At 47.9% G+C, this 23,403-nt stretch overlaps 1 protein-coding gene across 2 annotated transcripts in view; it reads left to right on the top strand.

Annotated features, from left to right (window-relative positions):
- The window catches only part of PC (pyruvate carboxylase), a 265,823-nt gene that overhangs the window by 133,618 nt on the left and 108,802 nt on the right, over window positions 1-23,403 (top strand). For both annotated transcript variants that reach the window (XM_044449338.1, XM_044449337.1), the window contains exon 9: window positions 1,263-1,425. In XM_044449338.1, coding sequence (XP_044305273.1) covers window positions 1,263-1,425 — 163 coding nt within the window. The remainder of the gene's footprint in view (window positions 1-1,262; window positions 1,426-23,403) is intronic.

Here is a 23,403-nt window from a genome sequence, read left to right as displayed (position 1 = left end):
AGAGCAGTGGAAAGTGCAGGCTGGAGGATCTGCTACAGCTGCTCTTGCTGCAAAACTCTATGGCAGAAGCCTGGAAGCTGCGCAGAAACATGACAGCTCAACTCAGGCAGGCAAATAAGCACAGCGAAGCACAGAAACTTTACAGCAAGCTGTTGTCTCTCTGCATGGTTCCATGGAGACCACTTGTACACACCATGCATGTTGGGTTCAGATGTAACAAGAGACATTGCTACTATTCATTGTGTTTTACTGTTCTGCCACCCATCCAGGTTTCAGCCACATCCAACCATGCTTAGGTTCCAAGATTAGGCAGGATTAGAAAGAAGTACCTCCACTGTGTCTATTATAGCTTGTTGTTAATGTGAGCTTGCCCAGAGTCTCCTGTGCTGCCTTTTTTTGACAAAGGCCTAAGGAGGACTGGACAGCAGCACAGTTAATGGATCTGCTGCTGGTCGAACAGCAATACTCAGCAAGTGTTCCTTAATGGTTCTGCATCAGCCTGAAAGTTCTGAAGGCCTGCAGCTTCTCTGGGCTTCTTGCATGAGGAAGATGAATGTGGATGAGCAACTTTGGCTAATGGCCAGGAAAGAAATCTAATGAATCAATAGCATATGGGGCTGGATGTACAGGGAGCAGAACCCATGTGGTCAGTTGTGGGGAGAGCCTCCATAGATACAGAAAGTCTGCTGCTACAGAAGTTCACCATCATGGGGAGAGCTATCGTGTTTTTCCCAGTGAGGACTACTTTCACTAATGGGCTCTACTAGTAGAAAAGTGGCTGAGGGGTAGAAGGAGTCCTTTTGTGGAGTGCAGGGAAGGTTTTGCGCTCCCTGTGCTATGAAACTCATAGCATGTGATCCTAGCCCAGAAGTTATGCCTCATGTTGTCTGCCGGAGTGAGTTCCTGGAGAAAACCAAGTATAGGACATGTCTGTCACTCTGCCAGGAGACAGACCAGCAGACCAGCTTGAAGGTTCTGGGCTTGGGAGGACATCAGTGCTGCCTCTTCACCCACTGAGAGGCCACCCATCCCAGGCAAGCAACATTGCATCTGAATTGAGGCAGTGATGCTGACAGAAGGACATGCCCCCTCTGTGTGTTTGTGTGTGGTGCACAAAGCTTTGGTCTCCCTGTCTCCGGAAGCCGGTCAGAATTCGTGCCAGCCACAGACTGCTGAGCTTTCTGGAGCATTCTTTGACTGGGCACCCAAGGAACACCAAACTCATAGAGTGGCTAACCTGCCCTGTCTCACCCTCTTTCTAGTGTGGACCTTGTCCATGCCCAGATCCACATCTCCGAGGGCAAGAGTCTTCCAGAGCTTGGGCTCAAACAGGACAATGTGCGGATCAACGGGTGTGCCATTCAGTGTCGTGTGACCACAGAGGATCCTGCTCGTGGGTTCCAGCCTGACACGGGCCGGATTGAGGTAGGCATGTCCAGTTCCCATGCTCCAATCCATCTGCCTCAAAGATATTTTATTCCTGGTCCAGTGATCTTCTGTGAGCAGCCCCCCAGCACTCTGTGGTCGCTGCTGGGGAGGGGCTGGTTTCGTTCCTGTTCAGTGCTGGCCTATGTTTGACCACCGGGGGCAGGGGGAGCTAGTGGGGTGCCTGAAATTTTGCCATCTTCTTATGCTGCTACTTTGAAATTCTTAAATGACGTAAGTCTGTTCAAGCATAAATGGTCAAATAATGAGTGTAGGAAAGTAAAACAAGTTACCCTCTTCTGAAATCTCAAAGCAAAATGTTGACCACAGAGACAAAAGGATTTGGAGTCCTGATAACATTTTAGCTTTTACCTACAAATTGACAAACAACCATTTTTGATGTCTGAATATGTCAGCATGTCTGCATTTTTCTCAGCACTGCACAGCAAACACACTCCAGCACTTTTAGTGATTTGGTTTCTTGCACAGAGGTGTAGGGTTGAGCCTAACCCTCACCCTCTCATTTCAGTGAGAGGTTGCAGATGGAAGCAGACATGGCTGCACCCTCCCATTTTTGCTTTTCATCTCCGTGTAAGGTCAAGTAAACACAAATGCCACAGGGCGTGGTTTTCCCAGCTCCTGCTGCACTTTGATGACTGCTGAGAGAGTCACAGATGCTCATGGCACAATGAGTCAGGCAATTGTGAAACAGGAGCAAGAGGGGATGTTGTGGCCACATCCTGCTTCTCCAGACATGTCTAGTTGGCCCCTGAGAAGCGAGGCTCTGTTTGCCCAGTGTGGCCTGATTCCAGGGCTGTTTGTCCATTCTCCCAAGCCCTGTCCATTCTTCCTCTCCAAACATGCAAGCATTTCTTCAATACACCCTGAGGCTGAGTTTGAATTTGGAAGGAAGGATGGATGGATGGAATGAGCAGCTGATGAATAAGCTTCCCTGAGGGCTGGGGAACTATGACAGGTCTGCTGAGTTTACCTTGACTCCCTTTTCAAGGTACTGAAAGACTTTTCAAAGTCCTCCTCCTCCTCTCCTTCCATCCTGAGAGTTCTTTTTCGTGGTTTCTGTGCATCACACACACACATGAGCTTCACCTTCAGCACAAGGCCTAGATTTTATTTGTTTGTTTGTTTGTTTGTTTGTTTGTTTAAAACATTTCTATGCCGCCCCCATAGCAACTTAGTGTTACAAAGTGGGTGGGAGCCATCTGCCTCCTTCCGATTCCTGGTGATAAAAAGAGGGGTCTTGCCCAGTCCCTCAGTCCCCATCCATTTGTTTCATTCATTAATTCATTCACATTTTTGTAGGCCTCCTAAAACCTCCAAAAGGCCTTCCTAGGCGGTTTATGCGCATCACCTAGATTAGAATTGCTTCAATTTCTGCACTCACGCAACTATTATCCTTTTTCTTTGTTTCTTGTTCTATAAATAAATTATATATAGGATTCTTCTTCTCTGGGTTTTTTCCCCACCTTCTCTTTCTCCTTCCCTCTCTTTTTCTCCTGTGATGGCTTCCGATCCAGCATTTCGCAGCTGCACCTCACGTGCAGCCCACCTGCCCTCAGCAGGCAACTACTCCCCCTGTCTCCCCTGCCTTGGTGAAGGGCACATGGTAGAAACAGGCCTTCAAGACACAGACATGCTGGCAGCGGGCAGAACGCTTCCAACCAGTACTCTGCCACTGGGCCTTCTATGTGGCCAAGTCCTCTAAGCTGGACTTGGAGAGCCCTCCATCTCCACGGGTCGCAAGACCATGAGACAAAGGAAGAAGCCTAAGAAAATGGTTACCCTCTTGACTGAGGAGAGACCTGTGGTGGCCAAGATTGCCGCTGGGCCCAAGGGATGGCACTGGACAATTTTGTCCACCCAACCAATGCTCCCCAGCCCTTGACGCCCTCCCCGCACACACACCGAACCCCAGGGCTCTGTGACCAGGACTCCTGCCATCCTTGAGATGGACTCATTGGGCCCCCACACCTGCTCGTGGGCAAGAGACCCTTCTCCCACGTGCGAGTTGCCACCACTGACACCCGCAATCCGAGGCAGTGCATCCCCACTCCACTGCATGCCCTTCCTCCAGAATGTCCACTGCCCCTGGTCTCCAGCTGCAGCCAGGCCCCCATGAGACACTGGGGCCTCACCTTGTTCTCCCCTCCCCTTGGTTGGGACTGCAAGTCCGAGCAGTCTCTGTCTGCCCCCTACCCTGAAGAGCTGTGGCAGCTTCAGACTCTTGGCCAGCCCTACTGCTGCTGCTGCTGCACCCCACTGAGGACCGTGTCACGGGGACACAGAGGCCTCTGGCTCTTCTGCTGGGGATTTCCGTGCGGGCGGCTGCCAGGCCAGGCCAGACACTCTGTGGCAGCAGCACTGTGACAGTGGCTGCACCTGGAGCCTCCCAGCCTCGCCTCACGCGGGCCTCGCAAGGATGCCACTCACTGCCACTGTGGGTCACTGGCTGCCTTCAGAGCACACTGCCAGCCCCACATGTGTGTCCTTTTGAAGTCGGGTCCACGCCAACTTTACGCCCTGTAATGGCGAGCGACCGCTACGCTGCCCCACAGTTGGCCAGCACCATGCTGAGGCCTGCACCGGTGCAACCTCTCCTGAGCACTGCCCCTCGAAGCCAGTGACAGCAGTCCTGATGCCAGCGCCCTGGCAACAACTGCAGCCGCCAGCTGCCACCACTGACACAGTGCTGGGCCCAACTGAGGCCACCCCGACATACTTGGCCACACTCCAGGGGCCCGCACCCGCCTCTCAGGCAGCCCCTGACAGCCAGCCTCCCACTGGTCACCAGCTGCTTGGCAGGAGCTCCTGCTACCCAGCCGCCACCACTCACCCTCCACTGAGTCAGGTTAGTCCTACGCCTCTGTTTGCGAGTCCGTCTGACTGCTCTCCCCGGCCCTCTCGGCACCACCCCTGTGCCACAGCCCACAACCAGGATCCAGCTTCTTCCTCTGAGGAGAAGGGAAGATTCAGCAACCGGGAGCTCCAGGCAACTCAGCTGACAGAACAAGAGGCTGAGCCTGCCCTGGGCATGGAGACATTGCTCCAATCACCACTCCCTTCCTGCCAGCCTGCAGCAAACAGCGCAACAGTCCTGGAAGTGCCCTGCTGCCCCGCTGTCCACCTGGGGGAAGACTGAATCCACCTGGTGGGTGACAGCAAGGCCGTGCCATTCCTCCACCAGCACCCTGGGCCTAACTCTGTGATTGTGAAATCAATGCAGGGTGCCTCCCAACAAGAACACACAGCACCAGTCAACAGAGAAGGGCAACACCGTGATGGCCCCACCAGGCAGGTCTGCATGGCTGCCTTGCTGGTGTCCAGGTATCCAACTAGGAAGTCACCATGGGCAGGGATCAGCTCCTCCTGTGGGAGAAGATGGGGTCCATGGTCGAATACCTCCCAGATGACCTTTCTTAGAATCAGAAGAAGCGTTGTAAGTGGGTAGCATGTTAGTCAAAACTTTTTCTCTGGGTCCAAAGTATAAAGAACAGTGAAAGATAGAATGCAAGAGGCTGTCCACTTCATGTGATCCACAGATAAAGACACACCTTTCCATTGGAATATGAGAATAATGATCAGATAAGAGGGCTGTATACATGGTTTGGAAACAAGTCTATGATTAGGGATGCTAACTAAGTAATTATATCTTAAATGGTCATGTTTAAATCATTTAAACCAAGGAGCAGCCTTGGAATTCAGAATTGAAAGTCAGTTGATTAGCACATCTGAGTGATATATCCAGTCCCAAAGATGGAAATTATCAACTGTAGCAGCTAGGAGATCACAGAGGATGGAATATCTATCAGTGATGGAATTAAAAAAAAAAACCTGGGTTGTTTTGGTTCTTTTGATAATAACAGATTGAATGATTTATGTCCTAATTAATTGAGGCTGGGGGAGCTGCTCCTGGCCCGATACTTTATTATAGCAAGATTTGCACGAGCCCTAAGCCCTTAACGGAGCAGCTGGGGTACTCCTGGGTAGGACAAGTTACTGCCTTAGAAAAAATGTTTGAAATTACCTCTGCATATCCTTTTCCATCTGCATACTTCAATTCCATATAAGAGGAGGGGAATTACCTTGGTCTTAAATAATTTCAGTGCAGGGTCTATCAAGCATCCATTCTTAGGGTTCACAAAGTGCAAGATAGCTCCTATAACCCTAAGTGCTGAGGTTCTGACTGTTTCCAGATGGAGTTTCCTATTTAGGGTGTCCCTAAAAGTGACTCCCAGGTATTTAAAAAACGGTCATTGCTTTACTGGATTACCAAGGATGCTCCAAGATGAAGTTTTGGGTTCTTTCCTGAAGACGATTACTTTGGTCTTAGCATAATTTATATTAAGATCTTCATATTTACAATAGTATCCTAATTGCTGTAAAAGACCAATTTTAGTTTGGGAAATCAGAACCATGTAATCAGCATATAATAAAATTGAAGTTTTTAATTGACCCAATGATGGAAGTGTAAATTGTGGTCCCAATAAACTCACTATGATGTTATTTATAGAGAGATTAAAAAATCAGCCCACACCCCTGCTTCATGCCTTTTCTGATAGGATTTTTTTTTTGGTTAAGGAACTGGAGGTTCCCACCCTGATTTGTGCAACCATGTCTCTATGGATCTGTTGGAGGAGAGAAAGAAATCTTTTATCTATGTTTATAGCAGCAAGCTTAGACCATAGGCATGGCATATTGATAGAATCAAATGCAGGTTCCAGGTGGACGAACACAACATAGTGTGCCTTTTTGTGCCCATTAATGCCAAAACGGGCCAGTTGATGCAGTGTTGGCAGTGGTCAATGGTTTCAAGGCCTTTCTGAAACCCGCTTGTGCTGGGTGTAGAATATGCTCCGTATCCACCCAGTCTTCCAATTTTAACAGCAGATATTTACTATAAGTTTTGCTGGAATACCAAGTAAACTTACTGGTCTATAATTTTGTCAGTCCCATTCTGTCCCCTTTTTATGAATAGGAACTGCAGTGCTTACCTTGCAGCCAGGCAGGATCTGGCTGGTTTCGTTAATCAAAGAGAACACTCTGGCTAGAATTGGGACCCAGGAAGGCTTTAGATAGACTGGGTTGCAGCTTGTCCTCTCCAGGAGATTTGCCAGATTTCAGAGAGGTGATGAGGCCTCTGATTTCAGCGACTGAAATGGCCACCATTCCAGTGTTCTCCTGGGTGACAAAAATGCATCCTGTGGCTGTTGTGACCCAAAGACACTACTAAAGTGTGAAAACCAAACATGGCCTGGTATATACGAATCAACCTGGCAATAGGGATTGTTCTTGGGATTTGTGACCAGTTCCCAAAAACAAGCATAATTTTTTCTGGAAACTGCTCAATCACCAAAGAAATTTAGCATGTTCCAGTTTCTTTTGCTTAATTAAGTTTTTATACTGGGACCTGAGCATTAAGGGATTAGACAACCTGCCCTCCGTACTGTGCTTAACTTGTCTCATGTGACATAGCAGTTCCCTTTAAAAAATTTTACAGTCATGATCGAACCAGTCATTTTGAGCATGAGTTATCAGTTTTTTGGCCTGTTATTCCTAAGAGGCTTAGGGTGATCACTGAATTCATTGAAAATTTGCATAACATCTGAATTGTGTTGTGAGAGAGAATTTCTCAGGCAGCTCAATTCCTGACTAGACAGAGTGTAAGCTAAAGTAGAATGTATTTTGTCAGACCATTTAAGTCTCCTGAAATTAGGAGTAAGGTCCTCTTCAAGATCTGTTATCTGTTTCATCATGACATTGGAATTAACTTTAAGGGACAAGTGTTGTGGGCAGTGATCTCTCAAAGTAAAGTCTAGAACTTCGAACTTAGCCTCCAGGTTCGTTAGGGCAGGAGTATATCACTATATATATAGGATTATATTGATATATAGAAACATAGAAACAGAGCGAGTCAGAAGGAGCCTCCTGGGCCATCTAGTCCCACCCCTGGCTCCAGCTGGCTCCACTCATGACATGTCTACCATGTGCATGTCCAGTCCATCCTTAAACACCATGGGCCCTCACACTAAGGCCCGGGAGCCGGAGCCGGCCCGCCGTGTCTGTGCCCATGTGCGCGCCCGCCGCTGCCCACCTCGCCCCGCGCGCAGGGAGGCAGTGGTTTGCTCGCCTTTCCTCGCCACAGGCCCCACCCTCACCCCAGAGCACTCACCTGCACACACCGCCCCCGCCCCCTCACCGGCCCACATGCGCCACCAGCACCACCATTCTGGCCCGTGGCTAGCACCAGGACCTTTCAACTGGCCCCCTGCTGGAAAAGTTAGAGGACCCTTGCTTAAAACTCTCACTGTTGGGGCTTGAACCACCTCCTGTGGAAGCCCATTCCATGCTGTAGGGGTCCTAACCATCAGGAAGGACTTCCTGGCATCCACCCTAAATCTTGGTTCTTCGTCATGGCCTCTGTGCATCACACATATGGGTTCTGCGCCTGCGCAGTGCCTTTGGCCGGAAGATTGATAGCTAACGGTTTCCTTTTCGGTGGGGACTCTGCTCCCCCTCCCCCCTAGCAGTATATAAGGAACAGAGTGACCGCCATTTTCAGTCTTTGCGACCGCCGTTCGCTGTGCCTCGTGCCGCTTCGCTCTCGCTAAGATTTATTACTTACCTCGTTCCTTGTTCGAAAATCCTTGCCTTTTTCTCTTACAAGTTGTATCCCTTGTTCTTGTTGTTACTACTTCACTTATATTTCTTAACGTGCACTATTTTTTCTTCTTCTTATCATTCCTAAAAAAAAACAACAAAAAACAAAAATATTACTTTCCCGCTTTACTATCTTCTTTCTCTTCAAATTTCTACGATGGCGCAACGGCGGCGTTCCACAAATGTGGAAAATGCGGCTCGAAAATGCCCGCAGCAGATCCGCATGATCTGTGCCTCCTTTGTTTAGGGGAGGGGCACAGAACCGATAAGTGCGGCCATTGTTTGGCCTTCTCAAAACAGGCGAGGAAAAATAGAGAGAGAACCGCCTTCGAAAACTCCTATGGGATCAGGCCCTTCTCCAATCTGACCACCTGGTGGCTAAGTCTTCCACTGTTGTGGCCCCACCCGAAGGCCGTCCAACTTCGGCTGAGTTGCCGCAATGCCCGGCCTCCTCCATTGATCCGCCTTCACGCTCCTCTCAGGAAGGCGCACATGCTATGGCCGACCAGCCTGTTTCCCTGCCAAGGAAACAAAAGGAGAAGAGAAAGCACAGTGATTCAGATAAACACCTTGTGCTTAAGAAGGACAAGACGAGCAAACCGACTAAAAAGCCGAGGAACCCTGAGCAGGCAAAACAACGCCATTCAGTCTCGGCCTCGTCTTCGATCCCGATACCGGTCTCGGAACCGACTCCCTCGGTACCGAACATCCAGGAGGCTATGAGGGTCACCCCACCGGGTTCACCACGCCGGCTGGCTGTCGAACCCATCATGGAATCGAGGAGGGGTTCCATCTCTGATGGGGAAATAAGAGACTCTCCACCTAGAGCTCGATCACCAACCCCAATGCCGTTGGTACAGATGAATACTGATATCGCCATCTCCCCTCCAAGAAGCCGTAGGAGCCGTTCCTCGGATGCGAGATCGGACGATTGGTACCAATCTAGATACTCCTCCGTTCCGAGACGAGAAGAGTACTACTCTGCAGCCTGCTTCCCGACCAGGGAATGATCCTCGCCACCAGCCCACCGGGAGCGTTTCCATTCGACTCCCAGAGATGCCCCGAACGCCCCATCTAGAGAACGTGGCAGATCGGGGTCATCGGCTGAATCTTCCTCCAGTGTGTCTCCCCCTTACTGGATGGAATCTGAAGAGTCTGAGGCTGATTCAACCTCACCGGATGCGGCAGTTACGTCACAGGGACCGGGATCACCTGATGAACCCTATATGTCATTCAACGATCTCATGGCCAGATTAGTGAGATTGCTTGATATAGAAACCCACCAGCAGCCGGGACCGAGCACGGACCGGCTCGGTGTTGTTAGAGGCGAGCGATCCACTTCCATTGCCTTGCCGCTTATTACAACTTTAAGACAGGCAATGACCCAACCATGGGACCTTCCAGCTCAGCTGCAACCGACTTCACGGAAATATGAGTCCATGTATCGGGTGCGAGAGGAAGACATCCCGTTTCTCCTCCGCCACCCGAAACCAAATTCGGTTGTGGTGGAATCATCACAGGGTCGGGAGGCCCGTGGACATACCTCGCCTAGAGATAAGGAGGGCAGAAAGGTTGATTCCCTTGCCCGTCGAGTCTATGCAGCATCGGGCCTGGGATTAAGGATCTCTAATTATGAGGCCACCCTGGCGCGTTACCAATATTTTTTGATGCAACGCCTAGATGCCATCATAGATAAGATGCCAGGAAACCAAGGTGAACTTGCAAAAACCTTTGTTAAAGAAGCAATGCAAGTCGCTATGCAACAGCTTTCCACTGTAAGGCACCACGTAGACTCGGATTCGAGGTTGCTGGTCGGGGCCATTTCCCTCCGCAGACACGCCTGGTTGCGTAATTGCAACTTCCCTGACGAAATGAAGCAGAGAATTGAAGAAATGCCGTTCAAAGGATCCGGTCTCTTCCACGCAAGAACGGACAGTAAACTGAAGAAGATTCATGAGTCCCGCATGACCGCTCGTCGTATGGAACTACAATCTTTACCTAGACGTAAGTGGTCATGGTCACGCCCGCAATACCGCTCGCAATTTCCGCTTCGGCAACAACAACAGCAACAACATCACCAGCACCGCAGGCAGCAACCACCCCAAAGCTTCCAACAGGGCCGCCGTAGATTCGATACGGACAGGCGACAGCGTTGGCGTGATGAGCAAACCGTTCCTCTCCTCGCATCTTTACCCTTCCCCCTCTCATTTGGGGATCAACTGAAGAGTCAACTCTCCATTTGGGAGTCAATTACATCTGATGGATGGGTATTATCTATCATCCAGCACGGATATGGAATCGAATTCGATGTTGTGCCATCTCCGAGTCCTATTCGATATACTACGCCTTCTTTGGTGCTGTTAGACGAGATTCAACAACTTCTCGTTAAGGGAGCTATTCGTCGCCTCTCGTTATCGGAAGGACTCCATGGATTCTATTCCAGATACTTTACGGTTCCGAAACATGATGGAGGTCTTAGACCAATACTGGACTTGAGAGCTCTTAATAAATTCATAACACCGAAGAAGTTTCGGATGACCACGCTTCAAAGTATTCTTCCGCTGCTGGGGAGAGGGGATTGGTTCGCTTCATTGGATCTAAAAGACACTTATTTCCATATTTCAATACACCCAAGTTATAGGCGTTTCCTACGCTTTGCGGTAGACCAGGAAGTTTATGAATTCAACGTTCTACCATTTGGATTGGCCACAGCACCAAGGGTTTTCACGAAGTGTATGGCCCCTGTGTGTGCACACCTTCGGCTGTGCGGGATTCGAATCTACCCGTACCTTGACGATTGGTTGCTTGTTGCCGATATGGAAGCTGGACTTGCGTCTGCTATTGAACTTACATGCGCTCTGTTGCACGACCTTGGACTTTGCATTAACCAACAGAAATCTTCCCTTGTCCCTACGCAGGTGATCGATTTTATCGGAGCTCAACTGGATTCGACGTCGGCAAGAGCCTTCCTTCCTCGAGACAGACGATATGCGATCGTTCATCGCATTGCTCGAATTCGGCAAGCAAGAACCGTTTCCGCCCGATCTATTCAAAGACTTTTGGGGCACATGTCTGCTGCCATCGCTGTGGTCCCGCATGCCAAGCTACGGCTACGTCCCCTTCAACTGTTCTTCAACAAACTGTTTGGGCCACAGATAGACCCTCCTACCAAACGAATCCGACTATCGGCTTCAGTTCTCCAATCCCTGCTATGGTGGATGGACTCAGCCAATTTAACCGTCAGCGTTCCATTTCAACCTCGGTACCCCACAGTAACCCTCGGTACCAATGCGTCACTGCTGGGATGGGGGGCCATCTGCTCCAATCTAAGTACCCAAGGGAGATGGAGCCATCGGGACGGCAGAAATCATATCAACTTTCTGGAACTCCTTGCCGTTTTCAAAGCACTGCAAGCTTTCGAGGATCTGCTCCTCCATCAGATCGTTCAAGTGACCTCCGACAACGTGGTGACGCTCTTTTATTTAAACAAACAAGGAGGAACCCGATGCCGGAAGCTAGCCCATCTCGCCATGCAGATTTGGGACTGGTGTATACCAGTGTATACCAAGGGGTATCACTATTCTAGCAGTCCACCTTGTGGGCACCGACAACATGGAAGCCGATCTTCTGAGCAGACACATGTCATGCTCCCACGAATGGGAATTAGACCGTTGGGTTCGAAACATGTTATTTCACCGATGGGGTTGACCAGACATCGACCTGTTTGCCACTCAAGGGAACAGAGTGTGCAGGACCTATTGCTCCAGAGTGGGAGTGGGTCAGGACTCCCTGGGCGACGCTTTCATGATTCCATGGACAAGCGTGATTTTTTACGCTTTTCCCCCGATCCCACTTATCATGAGAGTGCTTGCAAAGATCATTCACGAAGGAGCTACAGGAATACTGATCACTCCATGGTGGCCACGACAGCCGTGGTTCCCAACTCTCCTTCAAGTTTCCAGGGAGGATTTTCTTCAACTCCCTCTTCTCCCTTATCTAATCACCCAGAAGAAAGGCACAGTTCGTCACCCAGACTTGCAATCCCTGAAACTGACCGCATGGCGGATATGGTGACCCGGGGCGATGCATCGGTATCGGCACCGCCTACCATTCCGACTACGCATGCCCAGCAGAGCCTGCACCCGGATCTGCAGTATATTCTTGAATCTGCTCTACGACCATCTACCAGGAAGTCGTACGCAGCAAAATGGAAAAGATTTTCTAACTTCGCCAATTTACACTCTTTTCCAGCCTCCTCAGCCTCCGTTTCACAGATACTTCAGTTCCTTTTTGAACTACATCAGTCTGGACTCAAACCTTCATCTATAAAGGTTTATATAGCAGCGCTCTCCCACTACAGAGAAGCTATACATGGTTTCTCCCTTTTTACTCAACCTCTAATAAAAAGATTTTTGAGAGGCTTAAGTAATCTGAATCCCACTGTAAAATCCCTAATGCCTACATGGAGTCTCTCGGTGGTTTTACAAGCATTAACTCGATCACCGTTCAAGCCTATGGCGACAATTGATTTACGCCTCGTTTCTTGGAAGACAGCCTTCCTCATGGCAGTGACTTCAGCACATAGATCCTCTGAACTATGCGCTCTTTGAGTGGATCCCCCTTTTCTAAATTTTCACAAGGAAAAGGTGGTTCTTCGTATGGATCCGTCTTTCCTTCCGAAGGTTGCTACCTCTTTCCATATGCAACAGGAAATTGTGTTACCGGCGTTTTTTCCGGTCCCGTCGAATCCGATAGAAAGATCTCTACATATGCTGGACGTCCGTCACTGCTTAGCCTTTTATAGATCCAGGACTGAATCCTTTCGACATTCAAATAGACTCTTTGTGAAGTATTCGGAGCACGACAAGGGTTCTCCAGTTACCTCTCAGCGCCTTTCGAAATGGATAGTTAATACAATTGTCCTAGCTTATCAGCTAACCAAGTTGGACTTACCGTCTACTCCAAAAGGCCACTCCACAAGAGCTGTCGCTGCCTCTTCAGCCTTTGCATAGGGAGTTCCGATAGAGGACGTGTGCAAGGCGGCCATTTGGGCTACCCCGTGCACCTTTGCCAAACACTATCGGCTAGATGTCCGTGCCAGACAGGATTGCTCTTTTGGCAGAGCTGTACTTTCATCTGTCCTTCGATGATGACACCTCCCTCCTCCGGTTGGGGTAAGCTTGTTATTCTACCCATATGTGTGATGCACAGAGGCCACGACGAAGAAAAGCAGGTTGCTTACCTGTAACTGATGTTCTTCGAGTGGCCATCTGTGCAGTCACACAACCCACCCTCCGACCCCTCTTGGTGTCATGGGTGGTTCGATTATTTTTACTTAGATATTATAATCTCTCCTATGTGTCGTACCGCTATTTTTTTACCCTTCTTGTACTAATGTGCAATGTCATAGGGAACCGAACGTCGGTCTTTCAAAGACTGAAAATGGCGGTCACTCTGCTCCTTATATACTGCTAGGGGGGAGGGGGAGCAGAGTCCCCGCCGAAAAGGAAACCGTTAGCTATCAATCTTCCGGCCAAAGGCACTGCGCAGGCGCAGAACCCATATGTGTGACTGCACAGATGGCCACTCGAAGAACATCAGTTACAGGTAAGCAACCTGCTTTTCCCTGAGCTTTGCTCCACTGCAGGAGAAAAAAGGTCATGACCTGCCTCTGCGTGGCACCCCTTCACGTACCTGTATGTCTCTAACAGGCCCCCTCCAAGTCTCCTCCTCTCAAGGCTGAAAAGGCCCAGCCGTCTATCCTCATACGGCTTCCCCTGCAAATCAGCCACCGTCCTAGTAGCCCTTCGCTGCACCTAGTGGAGCCAGGGTAAGTATAGGTCCCATCAGTTAGATCAAAAGAAGTGCTATGAAATCCATGAAGATTAGACACTGAGAGAAGTTCCAGGAGATTTAACCCAGACTTATTTATGACTGAATCCTTTGAAGATAGAGCTAGAAACTGGGCATGTTTTAAAGATGTCTTTAAATTTTTATAAATCAATTTGAATATGATTATAGAATGTTTAAAAGATATGTTATAGGGGGCTGACCCAGTACGTCTGATGTATTTGATGATTGATTATTTTTTTAGTTTTTAGTTTAAAATCTTAATAAAAAATGTGCAAAAAAAGAAAGAAAGAAAGAAACTGGGCATGTCTGGCACTGAGCATTCAGGTCATTTCCTTCCTCAAGATGACCCATTCCTATTTTTGCATTAAAATCCCCACATAAAATAACATGCACGTTTGGGAAGTGAGATATTAGCATGTCAGTTAACATGTCCCAGATGCAGCCTCTACTCAAGGGAGGCAAACTGTTAAGTGGGATGTAGATGTTAACACATATGAGGCTTCTAAAATAATCACCTTTATGAAGTAGGGTCTGAAAATTGCTGGGGCAGTTACTCTCTACGACCTGGATGTCTGCGTTTAGGTCAACTGATACCAGTATAGCCAGGCCTCCACTTCCTCGTCCCTTTGGATGAGCTTTAACTGTGGGGACAAAATAGGCCTGAAAGCCCTGAATACCCAGAGTCAGGGTTCATGAGCCAGGGAGGTGTTGAAGAGGCACTGACCTGATTTATGGGTTGCCTGTTTTTTAGTATTATGTTTTGCCACAACTGATTTATGATCGCATTTGTTAATGTGTTGTTTTGCTGTGTATATTTGTAGTGGCCTATGGCAAAATACAGTAAACTTGCTACTACTGCACCACTATGTTGTCCACCCCCTGCCCCCCCCCCCCAGTCAGTCAGGTGCTCCCTGCACTGGGGGTCCAGCAGGGACAACCACACCACCAGGGACAGCCATCCATCCTAGCCCCCGGTGACTCAAGCATGGGTGGGGCGCACACTGCAGTGATGTGCACACACAGGGCCTGTGGGTCCCCTGCGAGGCATAGCTGCACATCAGCCTCCTGGAAATGTTAGCCGTGCACAAAGCAATGGCATCCTTTCTGGGCTCCTGAGAAGCTGCCCTGTGCAAATCATGACAGACAACTCTACTCTCATGTACTACCTGAACAAGCCGTGCAGCACACGATCTGCCCGCTCACCACCCTGACATCTACCATCTGGGAACAGTGCATAGCAAGGGAGGCCTCCATCATGGCCATCCACAGTCCAGACCCAAGGTTAGCTCCGTTTTCCACATCATCCAGAATGTTGTTCTCCCAGCCTTCTTTCCTGATCCCTTCGCCCCCATCAAAGCTGTGCTGTGCCTGCTTGATGGTCACAGGGCCTCATGCTGTGCAGTCACGAACAGAGCAATTCTGCCGCTTGCACCTCTTCTTTGTTTGCTACGAGGACCAGGGAAAGGGAGAGCCTGTCTCATCCCAGAGCCTCTCCAAGGGAGTATCCAGCACCGTCTGTCTAGTACATGAGGTAGCAGGATTCCAGGGCACACTCCACGTGTGCCCAAGCTACATCCCACCCAGTATTCTGCTGTACAACATCAGCAGAGCTGACACATGAGCCACACCACTGGCCTTCAGGTGACATCACCAACTCAACGTCCACACAAGACAGAACTGCGCCTTTGGTGGGGTGATCCTCTCCTTGATTCTCTGATGATGACAGCCCCCTCCATCCTGTGAAGGGTAGGCTTGCTAATCGTCCACATGTGTGGTACACAGAGACCACAAAAAAGAAAGGCAAGTTTCTTATCTGTAATGGTCATTTTTTGAGTGGTCGTCTATGCATTGAACCCATCCTCCACCCCACTGGCTGTCATTCGCCAGCTGCCCCCACTGCAGAACTCAGGCACTGGGCAGAGTGGGGATGGAGTATTGTACCTGCATCTCTGCTCTTCAGCTGCCCGGAGATGATGTTGCCTCTAAGGGACAGGGTGGGAGCCCACCCTTCTTATAACTGGGATCCAGAAGGGGCAGAGGGCTCCCACCCATTCCATGATGTTAAACTGCAGAAGTTTCTCTTGGATCTGGGCCTTGCATTGGCACTGAAGCCCACTTATGTGAATGCACAGATGACCACACGAGGAACGACAGTTAAAGGTAAGCAACTTGCCTTTTCTTCTGCATCTGGAGGTGCTGGCAAGGGGGAGGGGTATATGGACATCAAGGTGGTTTTGCTGTTCCACAGCACTGCATCTGTGGGCTGAGAGAGAGAGTAGGTTGGTTTCAGGCCTTTATGTGGAGTTCATGGCTGACCTGAGAGACTGGCTCACTTTTCTTACCATTGGCCCTTGCTGGAACTCGTTTGTTTGTTTGTTTGTTTGTTCATTCATTTAGGAAGCTTCTATGCCGCCCCATTCGCCGAAGCCTCGGGGTGACTCACAACAATAAATAAATAATCATAATATAAAAACAATATAATTTGAGATGACCTGGCCAGAGATATAAAATAAATAAATAATATTAACAATTAAAATGACGTTTAAATAAAAAGGTCCTCACCTGGCACCGAAAAACAAATAACGACGGCGCCAGGCAGACCTCTCTGGGGAGCGCATTCCATAGATGCTGTTTGACTGAATGCATTCCAGGAAAGTGGAATTACATCTGTATACTTGTGGTCTGTGCTGTTCTTCTCCCTGGGAAAGTTTATTTATTTTTATTTATTTATTTATTAAAACATTTTTATGCCGCCCCATTCGCCGAAGCCTCGGGGCGGCTTACAACATAAATAAAAGTTGCAAAAAGCTGCTGCAGAAATAAGAACTAAAACTACCACTCTGGGATACACAGTGACTGAAACCATCCTAGCTTCTCTTGCTGTTAGAATCTGGCCCAGCTTACTAGCAAAGGCATTCACAGAAGATGAGAACTGAATGGAAGCTTCATTAAATGCTTTGCATGTGCATAAAAAGAAAGAGACAAATTCTAAACATGCCTCTCTACCAAGATTAAAGAAATAAAAATGAAATAATATTATCTCATAGGACTGCAGGTTAAAAATATATACTGCCTCCTCCCAACTGAACATGTCAAGTTTGATTATAAGGAATCAGAAAATATAGCTTTTATGATAAATATACCATATATCCCATCACAGTGGAACTTGGTAGTGTGTTCAAATATTTTATACTGGAGATTCAATGAAGAAGGAAAAAGAGAGTGCATGTGAGAAATCAGTGATTCCTCTAAAGTCCTAAATGCTAAAATGGTCTTGCTTTGATGTGGTGTTGGAAATGTCTGTGAGATATTATATTATATCCTGTTAAATATATCATGTTGCAATGTAAAGTAGGCCTGTTGTTCAGAGACCTTGGGCAGATGTAACTTTCAGCTCCAAAATAATCTAAAAAATAAAAATAGCCAGAGCTTTGCTGGATCAGATGAAAGGTTTGTTTTACAAGTACGGCCACAATCTCCTTTCCCAGCAACTGATCCTAGAACCAAGCAGAAGCAGGGATACTTGCCAGCATGCATAGGAACAGGCCACTAGATGAACTCCCTGCTCGATGCAAGAAATCCACTACAATGGCTTCCAGAAGCAATGACTGTCCAGCATCTAGCAGAAGTGAAGAGCTCATTGTCCATCTAGGGAATTGCTGAACCACTTTTAAGAAGAGCAGAAGAGTCCTGAGGCTGGATCAGACCAAAGGCTTACCTAGTCCAACCTTCTGTTCCCTCAGTGGCAAACAGAGAGACCCAATGAGAAGCCCACAAGAAGTACATGAAGGGCAGCACCCTCCCCTTCCTGCTCCCTGAGAGCTAGCACAGAGAAGTATGCTACCTGTGATACTGGAGACAGTGTCAAGTTGTCAAGCTGTCAGGAATAGTAGCCATTGAGTAGTTCACAAAGGCTCTTCTAAGGTTCTCTCTTGTTACAGAACCCTGTTTTAATTTGAGCTAGTATCTGACCTACCCCTTACCGGTCTACCCTTTGGAAGACTGGAATAAAATTTGCCTGTCTTCAGCCCTGTGGCATCTCGCATATTCTCTAGGATTCTTCAGGGGTGACGGACAGAGGTCCCCCACAGCTTAATGGGGTATGAGGGGGGTTGAGAGTGTCAATGAAGCTAAGAGATTCCATGAGGAGTCCAGAATAGTCTTACTAGGCAGATCTTGTAGTAGGGTCACCCAAGATGGAATGGTCAAGGTTAAAACACCAGACTAAAACATATCCACCCTCTTCAGCAGTAACAGTCGTATAAAAAAAATGTATCCCATTAATGGTGGTGAGGGTGAAGCAACTTCTGAAAGGCAGCTACTGGGCAGCAGTGCTAGTTGAAGGTAACACTGGTGGAGGATCTTGCAGAGACAATGGCAGTGGCACTCAAGCTAACTCTGGTTAGTACTGCACAGCAGCAGAATGGGGTAATCCACTTCTGAATTTTCTTATCTCAAAAACCCTGTTATAAAACAATCCAAAATGAATCATAGAACAGTAGAGTTGGAAGGGGGCCATGATAATTGTAGAGTTCCAGTCATGGAAGACATCCCACCAAGTTTCAGTTATTCCTATACGTCATAATTGTCCTCATGTACTAGTTTGTCTTGTTTGTTTCCCATATTCTGGACCTTGGTTAATTCTGGCTGTGCCCTGGCTTTTTTTCTTGTGTTTTTCAGGAGACTGGTGTTGGGCCCTACTTGAGGTTTTTATCTCTTGAAATATATGTCTTTGCCAGGTGATGGTGTGCCGTGCTGCACATCTCCCTTCCCTAAATGTTTTAGTGTAAAGCTCTCCTGATGAAGTTTCTCATGTGGTGGCCAAACACCTGCTTCCCGTTCTTTGTGAGGTGCAGCCCATCATTTTCCAGTAGTCCATCTTCCAGGAAGCTTAGCCAGTGGTCCCAGAATCCAAATCTCTCATTATTATTATTATTATTATTATTATTATTATTATTATTATTATTATTACATTTCTATGCCGCCCCTTGCCGAAACCTCAGGGCGGTTTATGGCACCACCATCATAGACATTCATTCACTTGAAGGATTTTTCTTCCCCTAACAGTTCCTTTTCCACATGCTGGTAGGATTGAGGAGAAAACTATCTGGGCCCCAGCATTTTTTATTTTCCTCCCTAGAGCTTTGAAGTCTGGTGTTATTTCAACAAAGCTTCTCATGGCAGTGTTGTTCGTTCCCACATGGAAGAGAAGGAAGGGGTATTTGTCAGTGGGTTGTAAGAGTTGTGTGAACTTGTTGGCTCTATCTTTAATCTTGGTGCCATCATAAGTATGGTGATTCTCTGGGTTACCATGACATACATATTTTTCCATCCTGCACAAGAGGAAATCTCCCACAACTGGCACTCTTCTTCTTTTGGTGTTGCATACTTTGGTATCCTTTTCCTTTCTTGATTGGCCTTTTGTCTCTCTTTCAGTATGTCATGTAGTTCTTTCACAGAGGGTTTCTCACATGTCCCTTCCTCAAGTAACTTGAAGTGGTTTGAGAGTCCCACTGCTTCCATGGGTGCAGAGTGTTTTCTAGGTCTTCTGTGTCTGAATGTAGACCTTTTCCAGCAAGTTTCCTCATTTTCCCTTCTCGCAGGATCTTCTGCTCCCTCTGCTTGCTGATGCTCTTCCTGCTTCACTTAGCTGCTGCAGCCTCTTTGCTCTGCCTAGGAACTCTTGGTTTTCTTTTATTGTCCGTAGGGTGGGCACTCGCTGCTCCGGTGCTCTCACCTGCTCTTGTAGCAGAGCTACTAGTGTGCAGCTGTTGCAGCTGTTGCAGGCCACCACTGTGGAGTCTTCTTGGTCCGTTGTTCGTGCAACCGTCGTGATTCTGTCTTTGGGGGCGGGGAGGCTGTTGTGACAATTGGTGCTTTTGAATGTCTTCACTAAAGGTTAGCAATGCAGTCCTTCTAGTAAATGGGAGTGTGCTACAAGGAGGAAAACATGCATGCACGTGGGGGAATTAAGGTGAAATAAAGAGAAACAAAGGAGGGGGGATGTAAGGGACCTCCCCCTTGATCTCCCATGTTGATTCCCCCACCAAACTCCTGTTTGCTCTTCCTGGTCGCTCGCTCATTGGGAGCTTGGCTGCTGATATTCCAGAGGCCCTGGAGCAGCTTGCTCTGCTCTGCTCTGCATCAGGAAGTAGTGCTGTTGCTAATGATGCTGCAAGATCCACCCCGAAAGGAAGTCTCATGGCCAGCAGGCACAGAGGCAAAAGGAAAGTCTGGTGCTGCACAACATATACAACTGTGACACGGAACGTGGAAGTATGAATCAAGGCAAACTGTAAAGAAATTGTAAAGGAAATTATGGAAGGAATTAACATCACAGTACTTGGTGTGAATGAGCTAAATTGGACTAGAATGGGACATTTCTAATCAGACAAACACAAAGTCATTACTCTAGAAATGACAAATGCAGAAGAAATGGAGAGGCTGTGATACTGAGGAGAGACATAGCACAGGCAGTGAGCTATAATGCAAAATCTGATTGAATAATATCAATGAGAAGTAGTGGAAAACCTGTCAGTGTAACTATAATTCAAGTCTGTGCTCCAAAAACAGATGGTGAAGAAGGACAAATTGAAAACTTTTATGCAGGTGTTCAAGAGAAAATTGAAAACTCACCAAAACAAGGCCTACTCCTAGTCCTAGGTGACTGGGATGCAAAAGCAGGAAACACTGCTCTGCTTCGTGAGCATGTGACTGCTGCCACAGTGTACATTAAGTGGGCGCCTCACTGTGAGCCGTGCTCAATGAATGAATTCTTTTGGGTCTTTTCTATGTCTCTTCTCTTTGTCATCATTTTAAGTTTTAAATCAATTTTTCAATTCATATATCTTTTGAGCTTTGAATGTAAATATATGAGCACAGTCTGTTCACATTATCATTCCATTGTCTTTTATTTATTTATTATTTCACTTTGTATACCACTACAGTCATAGTCCATATCTGGGATCTCTCCACAGCTCACAATATAAGAATCTCATGACTGGACCTTAAACGAATGCCTTGTTCCTACTGAGGTGGCAGTCCTGCATCCAACCACAGCTGGAAGTGAAAGTGTCCAAATGCCTCCCTGCACACAGGGTGTTGTTACGTGTAGAGTGTGAGCACATCTGGAAGGTCGCTCAGCTGCAGCACACGTGCCCATGACTTGCTGGCTTTCTCTTCTGTGTGGTGTGAATTTCTTCATCTTGGGGAGCTTTCAGATTTCAGGCACTTAGAATGTTAGCATCTCAGTGCTTTCTACCTGCCCAGTTTTCTGCCCAACTCAGCATTGGAGGGATCTAGCTGAACATACTGCAGTGTGCAAGAGCTGCCCCACCTCGCTTGGCAGCTCAGAATTTGCTCTGGATTTGCCTGCCTGCCTTTGCAGGAGCCCCAGCCCCTGCTCTTGGCACCGCTGGCTCCTTCACTGGGTTTCCACTGCCGCAGAAGGCCCAGCACATTCCTGCCCCTGCCACAGATAGCGTCACAGGTGAAGTGTGGGGAGTGGGGTCCAGTGATGGGGGCCTGCACAGACGGATCAGGACAGCTGCCCTGATGATCCCCTCACCAAGATTCTTTCCTACTCTTTGGATGAAGACTGCAGTTTGGGAGGGGGGGAGCAAGATAGCAGAAGAGGGGGAGGGGGAGGTCACCATCTCAGGCAGACCATGGGAGCAGACGGGGTTTGGAACTGAAGGGAAGGGACAAGGGAGAGAAAGAAGATAGTCTGGCTCTTGACCTCATGATGTGGTGTCTGGACAGAAGAATTACTGAGTTAGAGGGCCTGCATAGATCTGGGAGGGTGGTCCAACCAGTGGGGGAGCTCAGAGTTTTTAGAAGCCATTTCTAGTTTGGATTCAACAGAACCCTTAAAAGCTAAAAAACTATAGTCATAAGAAGGTGGAGAGCCAGTGTGGCGTAGTGGTTAAGAGCATGGGACTGGGACTCAGACGACCTGGGTTCTAGTCCCCGCTCAGCCATGGAGCCAACTGGGTGACTTTGGGCCAGTCACAGACTCTCAGCCCAACCTACCTCACAGGGATGTTGTTGTGGGGATAAGATGCAGGAGGAGAATGATGTAAGCTGCCTTGAGCCCTTTGTAGGAAAAAGGCAGGATCTAAATCCAAATCCAAAGGTGAAGCTCTGTGCATGAGCAGTTTTTTAGCTGTGAACTGGAAATTAAGAGCTATTTTGCAGAGAGACTGTTTCTTGAAATGTGTAAGGAGAAGCCCAGCTCCTGACAGTGGATCCAGAGGGATAGCTGAAGATTTCCAGGGTTAGGGTTAAGAAGAACTTAGGGTTTGGGGCAATGGCTTGTTCCATAGTTGTTCTTAAAGTAAAGAAGTCTTTTTAAAGTGGAGTGGGGGTTCCATTCCATGGATGGAGGCTAGGCATCTCCCAACAGTTGCTAGCTGTGGTTAGTAAAGAAAACTTTTTCCAGCTGGCATGGAAGACGCTTCAGTTGAAGCCCAGGTCATCCTGTGGAACACAGAAATTGCCTGCGGGGTTGACACGGTCACCCCCAAATGCCCTCTTTTCTCCTGCAGTGTCCATCCAGTTCCATCAGAGCTGAGGGTGATGAAGAACAAGGGAAGACAAAGTTCAGATGGAGCAAAACGTGGAATGTACCCAGCCAAACACAACTCATCATTATCAAGCCTATTCCATATTTCATTGCCACCAGCATTGCTTCCTCACAGTGTTGTCTGGCAGAGCTTTGCCAAGTGGTTCAGGGCCTCTATCACATCACTGGAAACCCTCTGGAAACTTCTTAACCAGTGCCTGGTAATGGACTGGATGAGGGCCAATAAGTTGAAGCTCAATCCAGACAAGACAGAGGTGCTGTCAGTAGGCAGACCATTCATCTAAATGGAAGGTTTTCAACTTGTCCTGGATGGGGTTGCACTTCCCATATAGGACAAGGCTGTAGCTTGGGAGTGCTCTTGGACCCCAAGTTGTTGCTTCTTTCTCAGAATGAGCACCTTCCAACCACTGAGGCTGATTTTCCAGCCGCGTTCCTACTGGAATGGGCAGAGCCTTGCCACAGTTATCCACGCACTGCTAACCTCTCGCCTGGACCACTGCAAATGCGCTTACATGGCGCTGCCATTGAAAAAAGGTCCAAACACTCCATCCAGTTCAGAACAAGGCATTGTTTTAATGTATGATTGCTTGCCTTGTTGAGATTTTTCCACCTGATTGCCAGATTTGAACTGTTTTAATGGCTTTTATTCTTTTAATTTTTGTTTTTTATTCTTTTTATAAACCACCCAGAGAGCACTTTGGGTGATTTATAAAGGCAGCATCTAAGTATAATATAATATAAAATAATATAACAAATAAAATCTCCTGGTTCCGTGTCAACTTTGTTCTAAGCTCTAAATGTAAGGGAAAAACCACAAGAAAGGGCCATTGTCTTCGTGTGGCTCATGCAGTCCAGGCATCTGAAAA

The sequence above is a fragment of the Varanus komodoensis genome, unplaced genomic scaffold (assembly GCF_004798865.1).
Source record: "Varanus komodoensis strain SLA01 unplaced genomic scaffold, ASM479886v1 scaffold57, whole genome shotgun sequence".
In the NCBI taxonomy this organism is placed as follows: Eukaryota; Metazoa; Chordata; class Lepidosauria; order Squamata; family Varanidae; genus Varanus; species Varanus komodoensis.
This window is presented reverse-complemented; position numbering and strand designations above follow the sequence as displayed.